Genomic DNA, 18,571 nt, shown 5'->3' on the forward strand with positions numbered 1-18,571 from the left:
TCTCAAGTTGACAGCCTTTATTGATTCAGTTGTACAACAGAGTCACCGAGATGTGACGACCCTTCACTGCAAATAAGACTCTTCGTTTCAAATAGGTATTTACATCACATTGAAATCTCTAGTCCATTAGTTTAATCTGCCTTTTGACGTAGAGAATCAAGAGTTTGGATGCAAACTGAATCGGTTCTTCAATGATCACTGCACATGTTGCAATTCATTGTGGCTCAGAAGATGGGGGGGGAAAAAAAAAAAACACCAAAGCAATATTACGGCAGCAGGTTTTTTTTTTTTTTTTTTTAAAGCTATAACATGTCAGTGGAACAGGTTGATATGAGAAACTAATAAAAATCACACCAGTGAGAGACTTGCACATCGTCAACAAAACAGGACTATTTCTAAGTCAGTTAAACATGGCGTCGTCTACTCACAACATGATTGTCACATGTCTGCTGAAATGAGAAGCAGGTGATAACAGTGGAGTACATTCTTACTGTATTCAGAAAGCGTCTTTCCTGGAAGAGACTCTTTGTTACAAAACTACAATCCCTCGGACAGTTTGAGGATACAAATCTCTAATGAAGAAAGGAAACGGCGTCCGCCTCATTCCCGTTGTCAGCAAGTTGCTACAAAAACTGATTTTTAAATTTATTTATTTTTTTTTTAGTAAAACTACACAAAAATGGCTAAATAACACCCAACTGAACAAAACAACATGACGCACAAAGCAGCAAATCTGACAAAAGCAAAGTTTGGATCAACTCAAGGGTCATTTTTCAATCACGACTCGCACAGTTCTGCAGGAAAAAGGATTTAGGATCCACATAAACCTAGAGAGGAACTCCACAAGAAATACATAATGCAGGCAAAACAGCTTTGCACAAATCAAAAGTCCACAGAAGGAAAAGAAACTCTACCAGCCTCCGTTTATTTAACTCCAGAGAAGGAAGGTGGCTTTTTTTTTTTTTTTTTTTTTCTTTTAAAACATAAGCCCATCCTTTAAGAAACAACCTGGCAGCTTAACTCACTGACCTCATTACCTGGCCTGATTTATATAAAAAATAAAATATAACAAATCCTTTCCTGTGGGCTTCTCGAGCCCTCCGGTGTTCAGAAGGTTTTTATATGCTGGTAGTTTGACTTTTTAACTACATTCATGCTTGTGCTGCAGCTGTTTATCTGAAGGTGATTGGTTATAGGCACTGATTCATGTTCTTCATTCACTTTTCATTCACCTCCCTGCCATCATCCAATCAGTACTGATGGCGTTTCCACTGTGATGAAGTCTCGGTATATTTAATCCACACAAGATCCAAAACTCTTTCGGATTAAGCAGGTTTTTTAAAATTCTGGGGTGTGTTTGATAGTTTTGACATATTTCCTTTATGAATGTCTTAATTTTTCAGTCCCCTGATTATCTTTGGATTTGTAGATTTTGGTCACTGCTCATATGTGTTTTATACTTTGTGTGGCTGGGTAATATGACCACCACTCTCGCTATATTGCAAACTAAGTCACTAAGTTAAAATGTGACATGTGAAATGACACTGGGTTCCCAACTAACGTTATTATTTGCGGGGACTGAAAAGTCCTCGAGCCACACTTTTCGCCTCTCGATTTTAAACCCTGGAACTGAGCTGGACTCGGTTTTTCCAGATGTGGAAACTCTCACATCCTTCTCTTCTTTAGCCACCTTCCTTTTCTACTCCTTACCTGTGGTGGATTGATTGCCACGACCGCCTGTAAGCCTCAACTGTTATCATCCTCTTTTTTACTCTCTTGTTTGGTTTCTTTCACCTCAAGCAGGGATTTGTGTGATGAATGTGGACAGTTCACAATTATTCCCCCTTAGGAATCACTCGACACAAAGCATTCAAGCATCTTCCAATCTAAGCCTACACAGAGTGCTTTTTTTTTTTAAAAAAAAAGAAAAAAAGACATCTGGTCACGAAACACAGCGGACACTGTTCGTCATCAAACCTCTGCTTTCAAAAGATTAAAAATAGGAAAAGCCTTCACTGAAACACAAATGACATTGAGTTGAATATTCAATGCTGGTCATGTTTGATAGTTTCGATGACTTTTTTGCAATTTTGTGCTCTGTGGTAAGAAAGGTACTTCAGAGAAGAATAACTGTCCCATGATGATCGCGATATCAGTGGGATTCGCGTGTCATGCCTTGAAAAAAACAGTCTGAAATCCCCGTGCCACTCCACCACTGACGTGTGGTCAGAAACCACCCCATTAAAGACCTCGTGAATGAGCCAGTGGTTCCAAAGGCAAATGAAAGGTATTTCAATCCAAGGCTCTTTCATAGTTTAATAGTCAGTCTTAAGCACAGAAACCGTGTTTTTATTTCCTCTCCGAGAGGGTACGTCGACTGCTGCTTCCTTCAGAGGCTGCTGAGGTTTTTGGGCTCAGTAGATGATTGTTGGTGCCGCTCTCCTCCCATGATAAACCTAATTCAGAATAGTCCAGGACATCATACAGGTTGAGCAACCAACAGACTTTAACGATGAGGATTTTGTGTTGCCTGTTCGATGGCTTCCTGTGATCACGACCCCCCCCCTTGCCGGTACGAGCTGCGGGGGGGGGGGGGCGAGGAATGAGTTCTTCAAATTCAGCTGGAAAGCTTCGATCCTCATCTGAAGGCAACTTTAAAAGACTTTCCTGGAGGCTGTGGGGTGAAGGGTGTTTGTTGGATTATTTAGTTGGGAGTTGAGCCTCATTTGGATTCCCATGAAGAGACCGTTGAGATCTCCCCTCTGTTTCCCTCGGCAGCTCGACCACACGCCGCCATCTTCTCGACTTCCCTCCTCACTTTGCACGGGCATCGGTCCCTGCCTCTCACTTGTTCACTCGGCCTATCTTGCCATCTCTCTGCCCGTCTGTTCGTGCTCTCTTCTTCTTCTACCCTCTTATTTCTCTCGCTGGTCATTGGTTTGGTTTCGCTATCCCGTCGCTTTCACTCGGTGGTGCTTCGGATGTAGCAGAGGAAAACAGGTATCCATTTTATGTTTTTATTATTTCCCAGATTAAAAAGCTGATGAACTAAGCTCAGCTCAAGCCTAGCTCCCTTCTTCAAGCGACCTGCAAGACACAAAACAGGGTTCAAAACGTTTGTACACAACATAGGAAGAGGATTAAAAAAGTCAAAACAGCTGGTAGAAGCTGCCTATCTAAACGCCACAGCGTTCCATGTTACTTTGTTTCCCAACCGATGTGATTTGGTTTCAATATCAGCAGTTTTCACCTGGCAAGTGAAAATGAAACACTAGTTACTGCAATAGGGGATTCCCAAAGGCTCTATAGCTTCCGGTGTTTCCCCTATAATAGCACAGGAACGAGAACCCCCGCCAGGCCAAAAAATATATATATATTTTTTAAAGCCAAAAAGAACGCCAAATACCCATTAATTCAGAAATCAGTAGCGTGTGGGAGCCTGTGAGTAGCGTTGTTTGGAAACGTCTGTCACTGCCTGGGAAACTCCAGGTAGCATAACTCCTTTTAAGGAATAGGGCAGTACGTAAGAGTGGGTAAGCGAGAGAGAGCGAGCGTCAGAAAAGTGACTGTGAGCGGAGCAGAGGAAAAGGTTAGCAGTAAGTTGTCAATCTGGCAGTAAATGTACAGTACAGACTACAGTGTGTCAGTCAATAAATGCAGCAGCTCGTCAAGACCAAGAAAAGTCACGTCTGTTGTTTCCCCAACTGCTGGAAAAGTGAAGGGAGTTAGCTCCAAACTTAGCAACAACAGGTTAGCCTAACCCGAAGACGCTAAACAGAGAAAAAGAGAAGTTTGAAGTTTGTGTATTTGTGACTTTTTGATTGATGCTATGTAATTACAACCTGGTAGTTATGTTAACTAATCAAAACAAAAATCAAAATTGTACTATCAGATCACTTTTTAGATGCAACTGACAGTGTTTAACGTTTCTTTTAGTGAGAACACATAATAACTGCACATTAACAGCTTTCCGTGTATTGAGGTCTTGATCATCTTTAAAGAAGCAAAGGTGGTGCATCACAGCCAAAAAAATCATGGTTGAAGTACTTACGCTCTAATACTGTGACAGGCCAGTCACTCCACCATGTTGGTATGCACGTTCACCCTGGTAAGTCGAGTCCTGGGACAAAGCCACGTCGATTTGGGACTTGAACTCATCGCCCAGGTAGCTGTCCTGAAGAGTCAGAGAGCAGAGATATCTTTACAAACACATCTTCAGACACTTGACCTTGAGCTCAGGGCCCCTTATAAACTTTTCAAATGCAACCTTTCAGTTTTCACTGGATTTGTTTAACTCAAATAATGAACATGACCAATACATCTAAATTGTATCATTCAATATGGACTATGTATGATACAAATGAACAAACGTTGCAAAATTGAAAACACCACAACTACACAAGATTTTCTTCAAGACTTATCAATTCAGTAGCCTACTGAATTTGGGACACCTAGCCCGAGACATCTCTACTGGAGATATTCAAAATAATAATCAGATCGTAACAATCATCAATATGATACACCCTCTTGCCCTGGGTGACGGTGACGTGTTACCTGGGACAGCTCTGGCTGGGAGAGGCCAGGCTGGCTCATCTGAGAAGGCTGGCTCATGGAGATGTAGCCCTGAGTCAGTGGGCCCTGTGAGAACGACTGGGAGGCCCCATCCTGGCTGACTTGGCTACTCTGTCCATTACCCTGACTGGGACCCTGGTTTGCAGAGCCGCGGGCCCTCTGTCGCCCACCGCGCCCAGGCTTACCCTTCATAGCTCCACGACCTAAATGACAAAAAAAAAAAAAAGAGCAGAACCAGAGTCAAAAGTGGAACACAGCTGGTAACCAACCATCAGATGAAGGTCATGATATCTTATTTACATTGGATGGAAGAAGAAAAGTGAAGACACGGTGTGATTTCAGTGCTCGTTTTCAGTTTATGAGGTGGTTCAGTGGGATATCTCACTGTTGTATTATACCTGCAGCAGGGCCGTTGGTCTGGCCAAGGTAGCTGGGCGGAGGCATTGGTGGCATCACCAGGTTGAAGGGTATGGGGATATTCATAGCTGCCATGTGACCGGGGCCCGCCCCGATCATCCCAATCTGGTCATGAGTTTGAAAGTACATGTTGGACGGACGTCCTGCTGGAAGAGAACAGACAGATCAAGGCTCCTGTTTGTATTGAGAAAACAAAACTAGTTGCACCAGTTGGTAAAAGAGTTAAAATCTAAAAGTAATCGCATAAGAAGCTTCATCACTTCTACAGAATAGTAATGTAAAAATCGTAAATTTGACCTTTATGTAATTAAAGAAAATGATACAAATACGCTGGTTAGCCTTGTTTATTTAACAATTACATAATTATTAACTGTTAACTATTCAAATACTAAACAATATCAATACATATTTAATGTGAGTACTTTGCATGATCCAACTTTCTACAAAACAGATGCCAATGAAGTGATGAAAATGGAAGGTAACCATAACTTGTGATAGATGAGGTGCAAATTGTTCACTTGGCACACAGAAACCCCCGTTTAAAATAAATAGTCAGGTTACGCAGGGTTTTAAAAAATTAAAATAAATACCAGCACTGCTGCGGTCATAGGCAGAGCCAGGGATGAGGGCCTCACGGGCGTCGTACATCGCAGTGCTCATAAAACGGCCCCCCTGAAACAAATGAAAATACACCAGACAGATGGTGTCAGTCATTTAGTACCATTTAGTAGTAATCAGATACTTAACACAGATTCATGTTTTATTTCATGTGGCTAGTTGGTAACAGATTTTTAACATCAGTATTAATTACACATAACCATCGTTACTCACAGGATTGATAGTGTTGACCAGCTTGCGGGGTTTGCTGAACTGCATGAGGCTCTCCCTCAGGTTGTTGAGGGGTCCCTCCACAAGCACCTTCTGCTCCTTGTAGTTGTTGAGAAGATTGTTCCACAGCGGCTGCTTGGACAGGGCCTTGGGGTTCCCCACAATGATCACACCATACCTTCATACACAACACACAAGACTGCTGTCATAATAGGATCTTTCACATTATTTCTGGTAGTTTTTGTACAAAGAAATCCAGTGAAAATCTGACGTATATATGTTGCTTTTAGCCTGTTTATTCCAGTCTTCCTGTGCAAACACATACAAACAATCGTAGGTATATGTTGACCTTAATTGTTTACAAATTGTCAAGATTTTTACAGATTGGATCCTCTTTATGTGACAGGGTTGGGTGTGACTGGTTTGCATGATTAATAATTAGTTTCTACAGGGATTTCAAAACAGTATTTTTTTCAATTTTATCCACTGTGATGACTGTAACAGTTCTGAGGTTTTTACTTGGCTCGGGTCAGCGCCACGTTGAGACGACGAGGGTCATTCAAGAAGCCGATGCCCTGGTGTTCATTGGCACGGACACAAGACAGGATGATGAAGTCCTTCTCTCTGCCCTGGAAGGCGTCCACGCTGGCAATTTCCACTTGCTACATGGGGACAAAAGGGGGAGATTGCACAGTAAATACAATGGAGGAGCAGATTTTGTCCGGTGCCACTGAATAAGTGACGACAAGTAAACCTTGGCAACTTTGAATTTGAATGTACTCTCAACTCTGGCTCTCTAGTTACTCAGATGCCTCCATCTTTTCTGTGGGGAGGACAATATAGCCACTGCCAAGACAGACAACCCTCAACTACTCCACTTTTGCCCAGTTGACATTATTTTGAATCTTAAAAAATAGCTTAAAATTATAAATAACAAAACAAGTTATGCCTTATCTCCGGCTCTTGTCTCAGGTGTGTGAGGTACCTGATAGAGTTTGGTGTGCAGGGATCCACTGAACTGCATGTACTGGACCAGGTAGGAGCGCTGTCCCTCATATGGGGTGATGATGCCAATCTGGTCGGGCTTGGCTCCCGCCTTCAGCAGCCTGGTGGTGATTTTCTCTACATTGGCAGCCTCCGTCCTAAAAAACATTGCCATCAGTTTAAAACCGTTACACATCAGGAAAATTAATTCTAGTTTAAGCTACTGTAGAGTGTGATACTGGCGATGTTACGCTCAAAGCAGACTACTCAACACAGTACTCAACACTATTGCGGCAAGATGTTTTTACGTCTCGCTTCACCGTGCCAACGTGATCATCCCAAACGAGGCCTCGTTACGTCACACTCATATCAGAGAGGTGTGGGGCTGGTTTTGGATACAAGGTGCGCTTCTCAATCTGCCACAATATCTAAAAAACAGAGCTGTGGACTCTTTCAAAGTGATCCGTTTTTAATAATAATTGAACAAAATAACTATAATGAAAGGAGTTAGACCACTTATAATCTGATTAACTGTTTCATCTCGGTCTCAGGTTTAATTCAACCAAGTGCAATACCAGTAGTTGCCCAGCAGATGTCACCATTTTCACTTCAAATGCTTTGAAACAGCGAATCATTTTCACATTGATTCAGTGCTTCAGAAAGCTTCATTTCCCCCATCACTATACAGTATCACTGTATGATACTCTTCTCTTGAATATGGAAATCCTGTCTACGGTGCCTCAACGCACCCTGAAAAATAAGAATCTGAATTAATTCACTTGCTTAAGTTGCAAATAAATGCACAGGAATTTGTTTAGGTGATCTTGACTCAACTTTCACTGCAAAGCTCAAGTTGAAGAGAAAACTGCCCATAAAGCCACAGGAGACTTGATGTATAACTATGCTGATCAAATATTAAACATCAAAAGTACTGTGCCTAACAGTTGAAGTAAAATTAAACTTTATGAAAGCAAGTGTAATATTTTGTTCTGATTTGCAGAAAATCCCCTGTCAGTGTCCCGTGGAGGTGATTCTGGCTTTGTTGTATGTCATGGTGGACTATGGGAGGGATTTCTCTACTATTAAGGCACAACTAGCTGCTGATTTATGTTGGTTTTGATGTCCTGCAGCATCCTCTCGTGTCCTGCTCCGTGAAAATGGCACACCATAAGCAGTTACCTGTTAAGGTAGGAGGTTCCAGAGCTGGCAATCTCCTCCTGGCCTTGAGTCACATAGAAGAACATGGGTTTGTCCGGCTGTGGCCACTGGAAGTCAAAACCCTTCTTGATGCGGTCAGCTGGGGAGAACAGGAAGATTTGATTACGTTTCTAGTCTCTGGAGGCTGCGGATAATTTTATCTGGTAATGTTCCAGCCACAGTGAAAATGTATTTGCCCTCTGTCAAACCAAACGATGAACGGCTGAATCCTGACAAACCTGCAGTGACGCCATTCTGCAGGGAGCCCTCATAGAAGATGTTAGAGGGGAAGGCACTGAGAGCTGGGTGCATACGGTACTGGACCTGCAGACGGATTGGCCGGATCCCCAGAACCACCAAGCGTTCAAACAGGGACTGTGACAGACCTGCCTTGGCCGCCTTCTTACACATCACCACAGGACCCAACTGGCAGTGGTCACCCACCAGGATGAGCTGGGAGGAGGAAGATGAGGCACACAAGCATGACGAGTGGGTATATAAGAGCATGATATAAGACCTTTTTTGTTTCTGGATGTTCACCACCTAACGTTTTGCTAACAGCTAATGTTAGCTGAACATTTACTTTATATTTTAAGTAAATTTCTGATAAATACTGCCAGTAAGTTATAAGACACTCTATTCTTATTATATGCCATCATTCCCATTTCTTTTTGTTGCCCTGGTGTTCACATTCAAGTTCCATCAAAGTTAAAATGTTTTAAATTCATTGTTGTGGTGAAAATAAAACAAAAACATGAGTGATGATTGTTTAAATATTTAAACTGGGCAACATTTACTACCTACAGCAGTTGTGTGGCTGAGTGTGTGTGTTTGTACCTGCTTGGCTCCCAGCACCACAGGCACCATACACTCAGGCTCGGTGGCCTGGGTGCTCTCATCAATCAGGATGGAGCGGAACTGCATCTTGGCCAGACGAGGGTCTCCAGCACCGACGCAGGTACAGCAGATCACGTCAGCGTTCTGGACAACAAAGAGAGAGAGAGAGAGAATTTGCAATACTCAAACAGAAGAAGGAGCCAGGGTATGGTGGTGAAACACAAAGGGGTCTTCTACTGTGATTATGATTACAACTTATCATCCTGTCTGGGGGTATTTGTTTCTATACTGAGCTCACAAACTCAGATCTGTACTGGTTTCTACAAAAAAGTAAAAACAGATGAGAACAAAACTAAGAGAAAATCAAGATTCCCAATCAATAAGCCTTCTAGTTATCATGACACTGTACAAAGATGATCATTCATATTGACCACTTGGCTGAAACTACTTCTTTAAGTGCACAAGCAATACCTGTAAGGATATAGCAAGCACCTTTACAAGTTTACCACTGAAGACTGCAACGGGAAACCATTTTTTAAAAACGTTAAGCTTGAGCCATTTTGGTCAGACACTTCGAGGCTCCTACTCACCATGAGCAGCTCCCTCTCAGCAGTGCGTTTCAAGGCCCTGTAGCGCTTCTCATCCGCAGACGACAGCTCGCCGGTCTCATCCTTCAGCTGCTGTAGTTTCTGAAGCTCCGGCATGCTAAAGGAGACAACACACATCAGGGTGACTACAGTAGTTATACACTCCTATGCTAATCTGTGATCTGGTGACTCTGAAATACATGTTTCGGGTAGTAGCAGCAGTCTATGGTTTAGAAAAAAAAAAAAAAAGCTTTTCAGGTTCAGATCCAGGACTGGTGGAAGAAATCTGCGAGAAAGTGAATGAGAGACAGCATCCTCTAATGCAAAGAACCCAGTCTAGGTCTATAGCAAGACCCCAGATTTAATTCTGGTGTGCACTTGTCATCCAGGTGTGCAGATTTAAAAAAAAAAAAAAGGCAAATCCTAAAGGACATGCATGTTTGTAAATGGGTACCTGCACTAAAGTAAAAAAATGGGTTTATGTATGAAGTTTCCCAACATGCCACTGACCTGTCCATGTTACTGATCTGGTTGTGCAGCGCCAGGAAGGACACAGGTGACTCAATGGCCTCCCGGCTCTTAGCGCACAGCCTGACCACCTTCAACCCAGTCTTGTCAATCTTCTCAGTCAACTGGTCCACAGCAATGTTACTGGGAGCACACACCAGAACTGGACTGCAGGACGACACACAGAGTTTGGACAGAATGGTGCATTGAGAAACGGGTTTAAATGCTATAATTTGTGTTATTCCAGCTACTGTAGGAGTTTCTTTGAGTACAAGTATTTGCAAAACTAATTTTTGTCTTACCCGTTGCCCTGACGGGACAGGTGGTAGACAATAGTGGCAGAGGTAACAGTTTTTCCAGTGCCAGGAGGACCCTGGATCAGGCTGAGAGGCCTCTGCAGCACCGTCTTCACAGCGTACACCTGAGCACACAAGCAACAAAAAACAGGATTCAGCCCCTCAGAACTGAAAACAGCAAACAGTTCATACAGACATCAAAACTTTTTTTAACCTACGTGCCGTCTACTCAACCTACTTGCGATAAGGATGATGTGAGAATCAAATCCTAGATCCCACAAAGATACTCCATTTTCAAAATCCATCAGAAAGCAGCTGTGCTATATTCATGCACGGATGTATGTAAACTCAACTTATACTTTTTCATGCAATGACTTTTTCAAGTGTTAATTACTGTAATGGCAGGAGACAATGAACAACAAAATAACGAGAATTACAGGGTCTGTGTGTTTAGTGAGGTCTGACCTGCGAGTGATTGAGGTCAGGTAGGCCCTGGGCAGTGAAGCGCTTGGGCAGCTGGCACTTGATGGTGACATCTTCCACTTCGTGACCCAGCAGTTTGTGGTAAATGTAGCCGGACACAGAGGTTTCGTCCACTGCAAAGGTCTTCAGGGCGCTCTGCATCCTGCAACAGCACATACATAAAAGACATTGTTTCTGTCTGACGCTGACACAGCTGGGAACAAACTATTAACCACTTAAAAAGGAAAATGTCTTTGGGATTTACAGCTGGTACTGGAATGTCTCTCATCAAAATGTACTTGTACCTGCTGAGGAATAAATGGTAGTTTGACGAGTGGAGCAACAGAGCTGTCCCCTCAAGGGCAGAACTTTTTGAGCCTGCAAGTAATGCTTAGCATACACTAGAAGAATTTGAAAAGACTTTTAGAAGTCTAAAGTCTGACACACTCTCGCATCTAAAGACAACGTGTCACATTTTGCAAAGACTGGGGATCTTGCAAGGTCATTATTTGCAAGACTACAACTATTTCCATCCTGCTGCTGGTGGAAATTTATGAGACGAGAAACCGTTGAACAATGAGCAGAAGAAGCGTTTGGCCACAGCTGCTCTTCTGTGTTCAGTGGTTTGTTCTGAAAAACCAGCCAAAAAGAAGAAGAGAAAACACCACAGAATGAGGACACGACCCTGGTTGAGAGAACGTGGACAGCAAGGACGCGTTTCCCCGAGTCCCCGCCATGTTTACTAACTACCCAGTTTGCTGCTTCCTGTTTGGTGCTGGAGAGAGCGCACCCATTGGTAGTTAACGATGTTCACATCATTCCGATAATATTAAACATGTTCGATTTTATCGGAATGTCAAGACGTGAAAAAGACTGACTTAAGACAGCTTGGGCTGAGTTTTATGACCACCTTAAACCAAACAATCAGGAGCATGCCACAAGTCTAGCAAAACTCATGATTTTATTCCTACACTGGAAATATGTCTGTGACAGTGACTGTGTTGTAAAAAGAAAGGCACAGGTTTAGACTCCTGACCTACTACGTTCAGTGAGGGGCCATTAGAGCGACCTAATGTTTTATAAATTATATTCTAATGGAAAAACAAATTAACTAAAAAATCCCAGAAGCCATGAATACAGCTGTATAAGGGAAGAATATTACCATTTGCCGCTTCCTGTTTTGGCAAATAAAATCATGGTGGCAAAAATGAATTCAAGGTCTACATCTGTGACACAAGGGAGCCACCAATCTGTAACATCACTTTAAGTGATGGTGAAATTACTATTTCCAGTGGTATTCAAGCTTTATTTCCTCTGTAGTAGTAGGTATGTTAGGTATCCAGCTTTTGTTGGCTTGAGTCTATCCTGGACAAAATCAGTCACAAGTTTCAATCCAAAATTTTACATTTTCACAAACTGTGGCTGAAAACACTCCTTGCCATTTACATGCAAATACTGGTATTCTCAGGGGAACTCGGTCCTGACCAAAACTGAAATTATTACTTTACAATTTAGAGACATGTCAGATATGTACAAAATGACCCAACACTAAATATCTTTATGTATGTTTACATTTCCTTATAGCGTTTACAGGAGGTAAAGTGAGATATATAGCCTACCTGTCAAAGGAAGTGGACTTCCACACAAAGTCCACCTGGAAGTTGTGGGGGATTTCCACAGGTGCTCCAACACTGCTCCGCAACTCAATGGCAATTTCATCCCCATAGTCTTTAAACACAGGATGTCAAGGAAATCCAGGGTCGTCCTTAAATTATTTCTAATAGGCGGGGTTAGGTCATCTATATTAGTCTTTTATAGTTAAACTTGATGATACAGATGATCTGAAAACAGATGATACACACACAACTGCTAACAGTGAAAAGGATACTGTCGGGGACTTTGATGACATGGCCGATTCCTTTCCACAGCGGGGCCAGGTCTCCCTTGTACCGCAGGCAGATCTCATCACCTTGCATCAGCCGCATATCTGAGATTGGCGAAAGGACAAAAGTTAGAATCCGTTTCATGCTGAAAATGACCCGCTAATCAACTAAGGATGCTGGGATTTGGTGATGAGTCAAATGATGTTGACAAAAACAGCACAAAACCTCACTACAAAACTGAGGCAAAAAACAAAACCAAGCACACATGCCACCAAAAGATGCAAGGTGGGAGGAGGTCGCGTGCAATTCTGAAGTCTGAAGGGGCATGGGGAGGGGCTCTATCTGCACCACAGAACCACTGGGAGGAAGTGAAGCTTAGAGAATTACCACCTGAATCCGTCTTGGGCAGTGTGAAATAGGCAATCCGCTTTTTATTCAGCCCCAGGTCCCACCTGACCGTTATATTGTCTTGGGTCTGCAAAAAGAAAATAAAAAATATATATCATCAACTAATAATAAAGGCGGTTAAAAAGTATGATATCAAATCACCTTCACAATATTTCTGTAACTCTAGAGGTGCCGTTAAAAAAAAAAAATCAAAACCAAGATTCATTAAAATGTGTTGCACCACAAAAAACATCTCAGAGTGGTCTGGACCACATCTGCATAGTATACATGAAGCCACATAATAGATTAATGGATTTCTGACACCTGAAACTAGCTCCACACAAATGACCGTGAAATCCGTGGAACATAACCACCAGCCTCTGAGTTACACATTTATACAGCAGCAAAGACTGAAAACAAGAATTATTACTAAGACATGGTGTCCAGGTACCTGGGACTCCTTAAGCTTCTTGTCATAGTCAGCCTCCAGTTTGACCAATGGGCCAAAGATGTTTTGGTACTGGTAGGCGTCCTCGTAGCGCAGCAGCACATGCTGGGGTTCCTCGTCCACACCGGGTTTCTCCAGGTCTTCCAAGGTGGCACTGGGGTTGTCCTGGGAGGAAACACAGTGACAGCATCCGTTCACACTGTTCACCACATCACATCTGACAGATTTCTTTTAAAACTGTTGAGCCACAAGCGGACGCCAATCCTCTGTACAGGGCTGTCACTTACAGCCTTTAAACCCGTGCTGGCCGCTTGACGTTTGTAAGCCTCTTGTCACAGCATCGTTATTAACAACTGACCCTGAAGGACAAATAGCCTCCCAGCATGTCAGGTGCATACCTTCCAGAGTTCCTCCAACTTGTTGATCTGCTGGGCGGTGATCTGACGGGCTCGGAGCTGCTCCTGCTCTGATGGGATCTTCACCAGCCAGGACAGAAAACAGCGGTCCTGGATCAGTGGCTGCCATTGGGAGCTGTCCCAGTTGATGTCCTTCAGGCTACTCTGGCTGGCACAGGGCTGCCTGCATGGAGATACAAGGTTCAGGCAAACAGAAACATAGCTCATGTTAAGGTTATGTCTGGAGTTTTAGAGTAATCAGACTAGTAGATGTTAATGTGTTCACTGGTTCACTGCCTTTAAACTGGTTTCTCACAATCTATGTGAACATGGAAAGGGTTAAATTAATTGCGACAGAGCAGGAAGCCGCACCTTCTCCAGCACCAGCTGAATGTTTATGGACATTAGCAGGGAGTTCCCAAGCAACATACCTGACTACACTTCTCTGCCAGTGAAGTCACATTTCACAAGGAGTGAATCAACAGGTTATTGACTAAATGTGATGAACGAGATGTTAATGAGTGCAAGCTTCTCTGCTTCTACCAAGTTTATCTATAACAGATATACTGCATCAGCATATATGCAGGTCAAACCAAACAAGAAATTGTAGAACAGTAATGGCAAAGGGATGTTTGAGGTAGTTAATAAACAGGATCGCATTACAGTTTGTTGACCGAACTGAGTTTAGTTCATATCTTTGTCACAATTCTTCAATCACCATATTTTCATGGATATTTACAAAAAATGTTTTAAACTGTCAAACACCAGTATTAGTATTGCCCTTAAAAATACAGTTTCTTTGTACCTGCCAAGCTCTAGTTTTCAGTTTCCCCCACAGCTTTTCAGTTTTGGAGTAGAGGTAGAACTGACCCTGAAGAGTGAAGCCATTAATAAAAAATATTTTTGACATTTTTATGAAATTATCTTCATAAAGATGTCTAAGTTTTGATTATTTAGCTACCACTGACAAAGGAAACTTTTGATTTATTGCTGTAAATCTCGTTCAGCTGGCTACTTTTCATACTTGGCTAACAAACAGTAGCCTGAGCCTCAGGGCACATGACAACTCATCTGGTGTAAGGGCTGAAACCTGAGCAACTGATGCGAAATGAACTTCATCATGAACTTCCTGTTTCTAATCAGGAATTAGCATATTTAGCTTTCAGTTCATGCTGCAGAGCATCTTATGATGACTGAGCACGTAGAGGTTTAATGCTCAAGGACACTTTTGACAAGACATACTGAATTTGTGGACATGCCGTTGCAGGGCGGACTACCTATGTACAAGGCTGCCACTGACACTTACCTGCAGAGTAGCACCACCACAGAATCAGCCTTGGCCGGGATGAAGCCCAGGAGGAAGACATTGCGACAGCCGCAGTTGTAACACTCCAGCACTGTCTCGCACAGTGGTCCATCTTTATGCAGCGTCACCTCTTTGCATTTGGCCCTCACCAAGTGATTTACAATGTGGCTGGAAGTCAGAGAGCAGGAGTCAAATAACGGGGAAAATAATCCAGAAACACTCTGATATCTGTGACATTTGTCCTGGTAACGCTGCTGCAGAAGTCTATTGACAGTTTGCATAACAACAATTATTGACCCACAGTACAAAAACTAAACTGACTCTATAGACCATTTCATTATTTCAAACTGACATTGCAATTCAACGTCATCTGTGTGGCTCATTATGACATGAATGACAATGTTTAATGACAGTCATACTGTAAAACTTTAACATTTTGACAACCATAATTAATTTAATTAATTTCTTAGAATAACTAACAATCCTCGCAGTGTTAATGTAGCTCTTCCAAAAAGCTTTACAGTTTGCCTCTCATTCATCTCTTCACCCGACACACTGATGGCAGGGAGCTACAATCCAGGGCAGAGGAGCCCGGGATTGAACCACCAATCTTACGATTGGTGGATAAAAAAAAAAGTTTAAGTGTGCTTTTTCCATTTTTGTCTGCCTTGATAGTTTTAATGTTCTTATGCTTATATGTGAGGTAATCCGATGAAGGTAAGTTAACTACACACCTGCCAGATGTGTTGCCACGTCCATTGCAGAACCACTTCTTGCTGGTATTGCAGTACACCACACACGCTGGATCGTGGATACCACAGTAGCTGAAAGACAACAACACACACATAAACAGCATCTGAATTACTGCAGTATGTAGTCAAAAATACTACATGAATTCAGCACTCTGCCTTGACAAAATTAAAGCCAGACCAAACTGACTGAATTACAGAAGAAGTACACACACAATATTGTGTCACTCTTCCCAGAGTCAATTGTTTGTCAAAAAACCTGATGATCTTCTGCATTATTTCAAGTTTTTGGATGTTCAATATCTTACAAAGAAACAAACTGCTCCATCACTTTATGGGTAAATCTGATTCTTTACTGATACCTACAAGAATCTGAGCAAACAAGGGTGTAGCACCACAGAAAGAGGGTAATTATATGTACAGTGGGACAGCACATTTATTCAAAATGTTCAAAACTTCAAAACTAATATTATGCCTACAAAATCCAACTTTTATCCTTCCTTTTACAAACACTCCCAGACATGTTGAGGAAGTCTCTGCAAGACTAAACAGCACATCCCAAGGCTGGGAGACAATCGCATTTTAAATACAGTAATAACAGTTGAACCGCATTTTCCTAAAAGATGATACCTTTACCTTGCAAAACTCTCAATAACTTCTCCACCTTTTCCACAAGCAACAAGTGACCATCTTCCACATGTGCATAGAAGTTCTTACAGGAATATAAATGATGCAAGTTGTGGCCTATTTTCTGTTAATTTGACAGATGGGCTCACAATTTTTCAAGTCTGACTGAAAACACTGAAAGAGGTTTTCCTCACTGTAATCATTCCTCCTGTTCATACTGGCAATATAAGTGATGGTGGCCAAAATCCACAGTGCATCCACACAGCCATTTTATGCAAAAAAGTTTATCTGACGCTCACATGAGGCTTCAGCAGTCTGAGTTAGTCATATCAAGTGGATATCTGACACATTTACAGTCTTTGTGGCATAAAATTCCCCTTTTGTGTTTCCCTGTTGAGCTGCAGTGGAAGTATAGTAACAAAAAGAAGGACTTTGGCACTAAAAAGACTGTAACGTTTAAAGATATCTACTTGATTTGACTCATGTGGACAGCTGAACCTTCATATTAGCTTTAAGATAAACTTTTTTGCTCGGTTTTTATTTTGGATTGGGGGATCTTTACATTTTATGATGAATAAAACAAGTATTAATAATTCCGTAGTGTGTAAACATCAGAAAATAAACTTTCTATGTGTGCCCCACGCTGTAACGTTAATCATTTCCACACATGTTGCTCCCTGTCAGTTTACCTGCAGGCGTGCACAGGCAGGTCTTTGGTGTAGTAAGTGTCTTCTTCATCCTCCTCGAAATTGAGCTCGGCCAAAAGCTGACTGGCTTTGGCCACATCATCCACCCCGCCGTTGTGAAGTCCCTCATCAGGACCATTTACCTGCAGCACAACACGAGCTTTTAGCACAAACACAACGTGAATAGTGTATGCTACCGACTAGCAGCTAGCAGGTGGGGAACACAGGGCGGAATAGCCTAACAGTTATAAATTTAGATTGTCAAAGCTCGTAACTCGTATCTATGGTCGTTAAAGTTACACCTGTGAGTCTTTGCTTCTTCGCACAGTTCAAAACAAACATGCTAAGACAGCCACAATTACTTTAGGAGTTAAGTTAGCATGTAGGCTTGCTAGCAGCGAGCTAACGTGAAGCTAAGTAACGCTGTATCCAAAGCTAGCTCGGCTAACTGCCGCTAACTGCCGCCAGTAGACCGCGCTTTGCTGCGGGCTCCGATGATACTGAGAGCTGCACACCTGTCCGTCCAGCTGGCTCTGAGTCTGGCCTTGAGTTTGCGTCTGGCTGGGGAGGGTGAAGTCGGTGAAGTCGTACTCGGAGCCCTGTGTGTCCGCTCCGAGCAGCTCGGCTTCCTCGGTGTCCAGGAAGGTGAGGGTCTGGGAGCTCGGCCCGTACGCCTCCACACTCATCTCGACTCAACTTTCGCTTTACTGAGCTGGTTTCCGGTATTCGTCCTACAGATGGCTGCAAATCCACACAGTGCGTGTTTATCGATATCTGCTTTTGAAGGCGACGCCGATAGTCTGAATTTGAACCCAAACAACAACAACAAAAAAAATTTGTACCGAACAGAACCTCGAAAAAGCTCCAGCAGGTCCAACAGCGACTGTGACGGACTTCCAGCGCCGCTCGACGTGTGACGTGTGACGTGTAGCGCTGTAGAGCAGAGAGACCCAATCAGCGGAAAGAGCTCTCACTCTGACCTTATTTCCTGGTATCAAAACAAAATCCCCAAACCTTTGCTATGAAATACCCATCTGATTTTTATTTATTTTTATAGAAAACATCACCTACGGTTAACTCACTGTGGCACTGTGTAATAACCCTGGAACACTATAATACCCACTATACCTACTCAGTACATGTATTTATTTTAGTCTAAAATACAAAATGTGCAATACATTTTAATCATTACTGTATATTTGAACAGGCTGTATATAGTGAACATAACCACCTACTATATGTATACAAAGTAACAGCATTTTTGTTTACCATTTAATATGTATCTATGACTCCTTGCACTCTCCACTTCTTTGCACTATTTGTATCCTGTTTACAATCCACAGAAACTTGTTTATATTTCTGAAGATTGTAGTGTTGTTATTTTGTGTAAGTACATTGAGAGC

At 42.4% G+C, this 18,571-nt stretch overlaps 1 protein-coding gene across 3 annotated transcripts; it reads right to left on the minus strand.

Annotated features, from left to right (window-relative positions):
* Positions 1–2: 2 nt before the first annotated feature.
* LOC137187580 (regulator of nonsense transcripts 1-like) lies at positions 3–18,091 on the minus strand. Of its 3 annotated transcripts, XM_067596582.1 has the most exons (25): positions 18,021–18,091; positions 17,684–17,909; positions 17,172–17,311; positions 15,841–15,930; positions 15,107–15,274; positions 13,804–13,984; positions 13,409–13,570; positions 12,958–13,045; positions 12,576–12,674; positions 12,307–12,415; positions 10,691–10,850; positions 10,232–10,350; positions 9,933–10,097; positions 9,426–9,540; positions 8,836–8,979; positions 8,238–8,451; positions 7,981–8,098; positions 6,803–6,959; positions 6,337–6,479; positions 5,821–5,995; positions 5,580–5,661; positions 4,971–5,135; positions 4,555–4,775; positions 4,052–4,174; positions 3–3,087 (listed from the first exon to the last, which is right to left on the minus strand). In XM_067596582.1, exons 2-24 carry the CDS (start codon positions 17,852–17,854, stop codon positions 4,055–4,057), a joined length of 3,306 nt encoding a protein of 1,101 aa, XP_067452683.1. In that variant the 5' UTR covers positions 17,855–17,909; positions 18,021–18,091; the 3' UTR covers positions 3–3,087; positions 4,052–4,054. The 3 variants fall into 3 exon arrangements, with proteins under 3 accessions (XP_067452683.1, XP_067452684.1, XP_067452682.1); XM_067596583.1 differs by having other exon boundaries at positions 4,971–5,132; positions 17,684–18,089; XM_067596581.1 differs by having other exon boundaries at positions 17,684–18,089.
* Between the last annotated feature and the right edge of the window lie 480 nt (positions 18,092–18,571).

This window comes from Thunnus thynnus, chromosome 8 (assembly GCF_963924715.1).
Source record: "Thunnus thynnus chromosome 8, fThuThy2.1, whole genome shotgun sequence".
Classification (NCBI taxonomy): Eukaryota; Metazoa; Chordata; class Actinopteri; order Scombriformes; family Scombridae; genus Thunnus; species Thunnus thynnus.

What these genes read in the sequence shown, in the direction of transcription:
- LOC137187580 (XM_067596582.1), bottom strand. Translation starts at nt 17,854, where the DNA reads ATGAGTGTGGAGGCGTACGGGCCGAGCTCCCAGACCCTCACCTTCCTG. An exon ending in TGGTGCTGGGAGCCAAGCAG is followed by an intron (nt 8,452 to 8,835) that starts GTACAAACACAC and finishes TCCTCCTCCCAG; the next exon opens with CTCATCCTGGTGGGTGACCA. An exon ending in TGCACACCAAACTCTATCAG is followed by an intron (nt 6,480 to 6,802) that starts GTACCTCACACA and finishes GTCCCCATGTAG; the next exon opens with CAAGTGGAAATTGCCAGCGT.